This window comes from Ipomoea triloba, chromosome 12 (assembly GCF_003576645.1).
Source record: "Ipomoea triloba cultivar NCNSP0323 chromosome 12, ASM357664v1".
In the NCBI taxonomy this organism is placed as follows: domain Eukaryota; kingdom Viridiplantae; phylum Streptophyta; class Magnoliopsida; order Solanales; family Convolvulaceae; genus Ipomoea; species Ipomoea triloba.
In genome coordinates, this window is record NC_044927.1 from 24,172,683 (window position 1) to 24,181,336 (window position 8,654).

Consider the following 8,654-nt stretch of genomic DNA (forward strand, 5'->3'; position numbering starts at 1 on the left):
CGTCTAGTATCCTTTAAAAACTATTTCACCATTTTTTTTCATTCATATAAACGATCATCTTATGGTATTTTCATATTGTTTGATTGATCTTATGTTTTGTTTATATAATGAAATAAATTATATTATCGAAAATCATATTTAATGTTGTAAAACATGTAGAATAATTCCGTATTTCGACACCACAAACGTGGCCATTCACCAGCCTCGGAGTTCGCGAAACTGAAACGGTAATCCTAGGAGAAGCAGCCGCGCGTGAAACCCAACGCCAAACTGTTGCGGGGAGAACGCGATGGGCGGAGCTTCAGGGGAGCGAATAGCGCGTTGAAGGCAAGATAAAAACAATCTGAAATTTCTCGAATATCTCAATGACTGGGTGACGTCAAGACCTTAGGGTGGGACCTATAGCGTCCGATGGGGCCCGGCCCGAAGTCCAACGTGGGCTATATTGTCTGTCCCTTCATGGATAGAAGTGTCGTAAAAGTTCTCTATATTTTATCATCATCCGTCACGTGACTTACTTTGGTGTCAAGACTTTTAAAAAGAGAGATAAAACCTAGAGAAGCAGGCGACAGCTGTAGCCTCTGCACCAGCTGGAAACAATGGTGTACCAAACTTGGACCAAAACTCCAAGCCTCCAAAATATCATTTACCTTTTGAAAAATACTACATGAACTTTTAAGTTAAACTCCCAATTTATATTTTCTCACACAAAAGTTTGATGTTGACACTATCTCAGGATTCATACGATGAAGATAACATATCATATCTTGGCACGTCAGGGAGTAAAAGTGATGAAGTAAAAAATGAGAATCCATGTTGTAGAACTCTTTACCTTTATAATGTACACTTTCATTTCACCGTACTGAGCTTTGAGTTCGACTTCTCGTGACAATTGTCTATTTTATTATTGATTTAAATCGATGAAAAATTTAAGATAGCTTAACTCAATGTAGTTTATTACCGCTTAGGTTACAATGTACGCTTAAACCAATTCAAAACACACATTCAAATAATGACAGTAGACCTTTTCGTAAATCGACGAGTTAAAGTATAAGATGGACTACTTTAAAAGAGGTGATAGAGTGAGCGGTGATGAGAGTTACAAGATGCGCTTCACCAAATTCAAAGCAGGGCGCACCGACTACTACCCAGTCTTTTCAGTAAATCAAAGAGTTAAAGTACAAATTGGATTGCTCTAGAATTGATTGCATGATTTGATTATAGAGTTCTTTACTATACATATACTCTAAGGAGGTGTTTGGTTGTATGGAAAATGTTTTTCAAATAATATTATATTTTATTTGGATTTGAAGAAAATTATATTTTCCTTTGTTTGGTAGGATCGAAAACATTTTCCTCAAGAACAAGGAAAATCTATTTTCCTGGTAATTTATTTTCCATGAAATTTGAATTTCGTTTCCTTCAACTATTTTCCAGCGAACCAAATGAGTTGTAACTGATAAACTATTTTTTATATGGGTCACACTTGTGTGAGACCGTCTCACGGATCCTTATTCGTGAGACGGGTTTGGTCGGATCGAAGCAAAATGCAAATGTCATACTTATATGTGTAAATGTCGTACTTATAAGTGTAAATGTCATACTTATAAGCTCAAATATAATATTAATCAATAATACAATTTTTGTTACTTATAAGAGAAAAAGCAATACATTTTTCATAATAAATAATGCTGACAAGTACCCCTTACTTATAAAAGGAAAAATATAATACTTTTGGAGAAAAATGTAATACTTTTAAATCGAAATATAAAAGTATTGTATTTTCGCTTAAAAGTATTACATTACCCTTATAAATAACAAACAAAAGTAACAAAATTTTTTTTATTCCTAATTAGTATTACAAGTATGACATTTGTATGTATAAGTATTACATTTACATCATGATTCGACCCGACTCAAGGCGAGACGATATCACACAAATTTTTACCTTTTTATATAGGTCTTAATAAAAATGTCTAAATCTAAGAGGTTAGGTATTAAATCTAAGAGTTTAAGTATGAGAATAAAAATTTTCTCAAAAAATAAAAAGTATGAGAGTAAAAATTGAGCACTTAATTATACATATGCATGAGCAGCATAGGAGGTGCAGGCAAGCAGCCTCTGCATTGTTTGCACTGTCCATTTCAAGGTCCCATCCTCCAGAGTCCAGTCTAACTATTCAGAATACATACACTCTTTAGGCCCCCTCTTTCTCTCTCACACACAAAACACACTCACAGCGAGAGAAAGTGATACAGTGTTGATTATACACATACAAATATTACTCCACTGGAAAATTTAGAAGTAGAAGGGCGGGCAGGAAGACTGGCCTGGCTGGGTATAAAAGGAGCTGAGCTGAGGTGGTGGAGATAGAGCATTGCAGCACCTGATACTGATGCATATGCAGCCCATGATGGCAGCCTACTATCCCAACAACGTCACCACTGACCACATTCAACAGGTCTTTTTTTACTTTAATTAATTTATTACCATCTTTCTTTAATCTCTTCAACTCTCTCCTCTCTGATCTTCTTCATTCTCTGCTCCACTGTGCCTGCTAGCTTCTGCCATGTCTGAGATCAGAGTCTTTAATTTGTTTATGTGGTAGAGTAGAGTTGTCTTTTGGTTGATTATATCACATACAACACTTGGCACTGTTCCTGTTTCATTACTTCCCTGCCTGCATTCTCCTGCTGCATGTCTCTTGTTTCACTTCTTGGTACAATAATCCCTCTGATCTTGGTTGGTTTTTTTGTACAATATACTCTAGGGTCAACAACAAACAAGAAAAAAAAATTAAAAGTGAAATATTTAATCTTTGGTATTTCTCACTCTTAATTGATCTTAATGTAGCAAATGAATTTTAATTGGCCAATTGATTATGTTTTTTGGTTTTCAATGTATGGTTCTTGGCACAACAAGAAATCCTCATCAATCACTTACTGAGGATCCACGAAACAAATCTCGCCCTGTAACCCTAATCAATAAAGGATCATAATGAAATAAATTACTTTAAAATTGTTCATAGATGACTGACTTAAATAAATAAAAAAAAATTTAGACTGTCAAACTTAACTTATAATATTATAATTACTAAATAAATAGGCCGATTAAATTGACTTTGTAGCCTCACATTATTTTTTTGTTGGCAGTTTCAAAGATTGGCCTTACTTTTTCCCTTTAAAGCAATAATACCAAAAAGATTTCTCCCTTTGACTTTGTAGCAGAACTAAGATTGTGTTTCTATTTTTTTTTTTTCCATTTTTATTCATTGTGACCATACTAGTATTATATTGGGGATGAAAAGAAGAATCTCCCACTCTCCCATCCAGCAATAATTTATGTTAATAATGGACTTACATAGTACAGTACTAGAAATGGTTATTTTAGTACCTCACCACTGTTCCTTCTGGTGTTGTGTTTGTGGTCAGTACTTAGATGAGAATAAATCATTGATTCTGAAGATTGTGGAGAGCCAGAACTCTGGGAAACTCTCCGAGTGTGCTGAGTAAGCATTTACACCCCTCAATGTCTTCTTCATTATTACTGCGTATTCATTTCTTTGATGCTATATATCCACATTTATTGAATGCATGTGTTACCTTGTATTTTCAATGTACTCAAATGTCAGGGTCATTATTGAGATTGTCAGATTTACCTAAATGATTGATACACCGATAAAATAACCAAACAATGTTGGTCAAATAAGTCTTATAAGGAATGCAAATGGTGAGTGTTTTACTTGCTCTCATCACTTAAGAGCGTGTATTAAGAGATAAATTTATTAGTCCAGTCTAAATTGTTCAGAGTTCAAATTAAGACGATCACATAAGACAACTTCAATCAAGTTAATCAGATTATTAACTTGAGAATCACAAGTTTACAAGTTCATGGTTTAAGTTTATGAAAATCTAGGCTAACTTGTCTCATTGTGGTCATTTTTTTTGCTAGGGTCATAAAGTCAAGTTTTCCTTTATGCACACTCTTGGTAGTGATATATGACATGTTTTTATTGTCATTCAAAAATAAATAAAATACTCGAATTTGTGATCTGACTCAATTTAGAATTAAGTGCTTACTAACCAAAAACTATAACTAATAGATGCACAACTTTATTTCTTTAAATCGTTATATTGTCAAGAGGTAGAGTGTTAGATTTTGCATTTCAGGTTGCCTTCCACCCTTCCTTAGCCATAATTGTTAGATTTGATCCTTCACTATTGTCCGTCCAACACTAACCAACTTAGCTAGGGCTAATTCCATGTGTCCGGGTAAAAGTTGAACCTCACATGTTATGATTAATGGTGATTTACTTTCCTAACAGGAACCAAGCGAGGTTGCAAAGAAACCTAATGTATCTAGCTGCAATTGCCGATTCACAACCGCAGCCTCCCAGCATGCATTCTCAGGTACGAAGATACTTCTTATGCCGGGTAATATTGGCATTATCAACTTTTGACTTAGTAACTATAAAGTTAAAGTTGAACTCTTCCCTCGAGAATAGTCAATTAATTTTACTGACAATCTAGATTGATTTATCTAGTGATATGCATATGTTTGTAGTAACATGAAATTAATGTTTGGTGATGTTGTTATGGTTGTCAGTACGGTTCGGGCGGGATGGTGCAAGCGGGGGCGAACTTTCTGCAGCCGCAACAGGCGCAGCAAATGATGACACAGTCGCTAATGGCGGCGCGTTCCTCCGTGCTGTATGGCCAGCAGACGCTGCAACAACAGCAGCAGGCGGCGTTGTACAGCCAGCTGGGGATGGGTTCCGGCGGCGTGGGGACCAGCGCCGGGCTTCACATACTGCAGAGCGAGGCGGCTCATCACCACGGCGCTGGGAGTTTCGGGGAGTTTGATCGCGCCGCGGCTGGATTGGGCGCCGGGCTTAAGCCGGATGAAGCGCGAGGTGGTGGGGGCTCCGCCGTGGATGGAGGCGAGTCTCTTTACTTGAAAGCTGGCGATGGTGAACACTGAGAGGGACCGATGGATGTGGCGGGCCGGCGCGGGTAGAAGCGAAGCTAAGGGTGCGTGTTTAGTTTATGATGTGTAATGGAATGTCGTGTTGTCGTGAACTTTTTGATCCAAATGTCTTATGTTGAGATAAGGTTTATGCAGTAGACAGTAGTGTACCAATGTAAATGTTTAGGTTATGTTCAATCTTTTATGTGCTACTTCCTTCATCATATCTCATCACCCAACTCTCCCCCCACCCCACCAAGTAATTAAAACTCAGTAACTCACCTAAGTTAATCAGCATGATTTGGTAATTATTGTAATAACAAAATTTTAAGTTCAATTTTTGTGGGAGTTAAGATGTTTACTAACCTTTTGGTTTGAGACAGTCAGCAATGAGCAATTAAAGTTGATTTACATTCTTTTATTGGCTAAGGGTACAATATGTGATTCACATAGAGCACATTTTTGGGTAGCTATTGCAAGCTTTTTCGTAAATTAAAATGAAAATGAAAAGGAAAAACAACAATTTTAGTATCTCAATTGTTAATGACTTGATGTAATGATTAATATTATTAACTGTACTGTTTCATTTTTTATAAGGTAATAATGTTGTCTCCACATCAACCGAAATAGTTAAAACTATGCATAGCCCATCGAAATAGTTAAAACTATGTATGCATAGTCCACCAAATAAATAATACAACTTATAGCTAGTCCAAGTAGTGGACTAGAAATAATAATGTAGTTCTGAGGAATCAAACCTTGGTGTTGTTGGTAGATGTTAATTAGGATCCCAAGTTACTGGACCGGAGAGGATTTAGTGAACCAATGGATAATCTCTAAAGGGAGACATCAAATAAACCCCTTATATAGTGTTGAAGACCTTCCGAATAGTTGACAAATGTACAACTTTAACTTGCCTTCATTATTGGCAATATATGTGTCCTCTCGCTACCTAGATGCCAACAATCTTCACATGGGTAAGTAGAGCATCATGTCTTCTAGTATTTAAAATCTAAATAGCTGGGTGATTGGTGCTTGTGTTGTTAACCCAATTGTCATAAGTTAAAATCTTGTTGGTTGTTTCCTTCCTCCTTAGCAATAAGAGTGGAGCCAAGACTTTCTCAATAAAATAGACTCCCGGGATTCACGGCATCATCACTAAGAAATATTGAAACTATCGCATTGTGAAAAATTGAAAAGTTAATAATGTTTAAATCATGAATTAACAGATGAAAAATTCTTAATTCAAATATAAATTTCATATAAACTTTATTTAAAAAAAAACTATTTTTCCTTATTTAATTTACTTAAATTTAGTAATATAAGGCTGTCTAACTATATATGATGCATGTTGAGTTGCAGTCTAACCAGTTGACAACTTGAGACAAATTGGGCTTGTATAGAAAGAAGGTGAGAATACAAAAGTGGATAGTGTTTATTTATAAGTGGTAGATTGCAGATAGCTAGCTAGGTGTAACGCGCGGCGCATCTTGCTACACATTTCCGAGAGGCGTGGAACACCTTACCGAGGGTTGCTACACTTTTCCGGACCTTTCTAGGGGTTGTACATAAGTTTCCATAGTTGGTAGATTAATCTAGAATCATATATATAAGAGTAGAGGTTGTAGGGAAATATAGAATATTCTAGAATATTGTGGATTACTCAAGTATGTAGAGATAGTTATGGAGTATTCTAGAGAATCAATATTAGCCGTAGGATTGAATAGATCACCACCATCCATTGAGGAGGTGGAATAGGTATAAATACCCCTCATGGGGACTCATTTGTAACGAATCCAAGGAATCCAACAAACCATCTAAGTGTGGAATAAAGTGTAGAAGTATTACAAGTTCCCTACCAAGTTCGAGTCTTTGTTTTAGCTTCTTGCCTAACTTATTTCCGTAGCCATCTCATCGCTTACTTTGCATACTTTTGAGGGTTGAACGAGGCTGACTTAGCTATTTGAGGGGAAATATAGCTAAGGCCGCACGTGATGTCGTTAGGGGAAAACGAGTCCGTGACAATTGGTATCAGAGCCAAGTTCGAGATTGGGTTGCTATTCTGTTGCGATGGCTAACGTGGAGGATATCCGTGTGTTGGACACAACCGAGGAACGAGGAGCGGAACCCGTTCCGTGGGGAGCCAGCAAAAAGCGTGATCAAAGCAGGGCAAAGGAGGTTGCCGCTTTGGACCATCTCGTGGGGAACTTTGGGGAAAACCTCGAGAGGGTCGAGGAAAAACTCGAGAGGGTCGAGTTTAATTTTAAAACACTCGAAGAACATGTAATTGAGGAGGTAGACAAGGTCAAAGACGAGCACCTTGTCCTAGAGGATCGTTTCGAGCAATTTGAGGAGAAAGTCATGACAATGCTCGAATCCTTAAAAGAAAGCATCGAGGCGATGCGTGAGGATATTGTGTTGTGCAAGAAGGCTGCTGTGAGTGGAGGGGCAGCTTCTTCAACGTCGATGCCAATGGTAGAGGTTCCAAGGCCAGCGTGCTTCAAAGGCGTTAGGGATGCCAAAGAGGTCGAAAATTTCCTTTGGCAAATGGAGCAATACTTCGATAATCTTGGTCTCAACGACGAAGCAAGGAAGATCAAGGCTGCTACCCCATACCTTACCGATACGGCCATGCTTTGGTGGAGACGTAAGCATGCCGATATCGAACGAGGGACTTGCCGCATAGACACTTGGGAGGATTTCAAGAGGGAACTCAAGCGACATTTCTACCCGGAAAATGTGGTCTATGAGGCACGTAGACAACTTAGGGTTTTGAGGCAACGAGGGACTATCCAAGACTATGTGCAAGAGTTTACCACTCTTATGCTTCAAATCCCCAACATGTCCGAAGACGAGTTATTATTCTACTTCATCGATGGATTGCAACCGTGGGCAAAACAAGAGGTGCAACGACGAAATATTCAATCAGTGGATGAAGTGATTGCCGTCGCCGAGTCCTTGATCGACTTTCGTCCTTCAAACAACTTCGATCCATCAAGGAGAAGGGATAAGAATCCGACAATAGGTGGGGGAGAGCAGCACGATGGCCAAGTAAGGGACAACCAAAGGAAGCCACCAACTAGGAATGGGGATAGGGGTTTCGCACGAAAGGAGTACGAGGAAAGGAAGAATGCCTTCGTGCCGAAGCTAGCGTGTTACATATGTAAGGGGCCGCATCTTATGAAGGATTGTCCAAAACTTGGTTCCCTTTCGGCAATGGTGGAGGAACACGAGACCAAGACTCATGAGGAAGAGGAGATGAGTAGGATGGGATCTCTACAACTCCTCACTGCCTTGGAAGCCAAAACAACGCCAACAACTTCGAGGAAAGGGCTAATGTACGTGGAAGCGATGGTGAACGGAAAGCTTACTCAAGCTTTACTGGATACTAGTGCTACAGACAATTTCGTGACCGAGGAGGAGGCTAGAAGACTAGGTCTTCGTTGGACGAAAGGGGAAGGTTGGCTCAAGGCCGCTAATGCGAGAGCTCAACCGCTTAACGGCGAAGCGCGAGGAGTAAGGCTACGCTTAGGCACTTGGGAGGGCCAAGTAAATTTTTCCGTAGCACCCATGGACAACTATAAGATTGTGCTTGGGATGGACTTTCTTCAACAAGCCACAGCCATCCCAATGCCATCGTTTAACACTGTGTGCATTCTAGAGAAAGGGGCTACATGCATGATTCCAAC

General features: G+C 38.8%; 1 protein-coding gene across 1 annotated transcript; it reads left to right on the top strand.

Annotated features, from left to right (window-relative positions):
- Positions 1-2,169: 2,169 nt before the first annotated feature.
- LOC115999984 (GRF1-interacting factor 1-like) lies at positions 2,170-5,191 on the top strand. The gene is made up of 4 exons (XM_031239969.1): positions 2,170-2,461; positions 3,432-3,508; positions 4,325-4,409; positions 4,606-5,191. The coding sequence occupies exons 1-4, from the start codon at positions 2,396-2,398 to the stop codon at positions 4,978-4,980; spliced, it is 603 nt and encodes a 200-aa protein (XP_031095829.1). The 5' UTR covers positions 2,170-2,395; the 3' UTR covers positions 4,981-5,191.
- Positions 5,192-8,654: the final 3,463 nt, after the last annotated feature.

Bases quoted from the DNA above. Each gene is read 5' to 3' on its own strand.
- LOC115999984 (XM_031239969.1), top strand. From the start codon at position 2,396: ATGCATATGCAGCCCATGATGGCAGCCTACTATCCCAACAACGTCACC. The intron at 2,462-3,431 runs GTCTTTTTTTAC...GTTTGTGGTCAG, and splicing joins CCACTGACCACATTCAACAG to TACTTAGATGAGAATAAATC. The intron at 4,410-4,605 runs GTACGAAGATAC...TATGGTTGTCAG, and splicing joins CTCCCAGCATGCATTCTCAG to TACGGTTCGGGCGGGATGGT.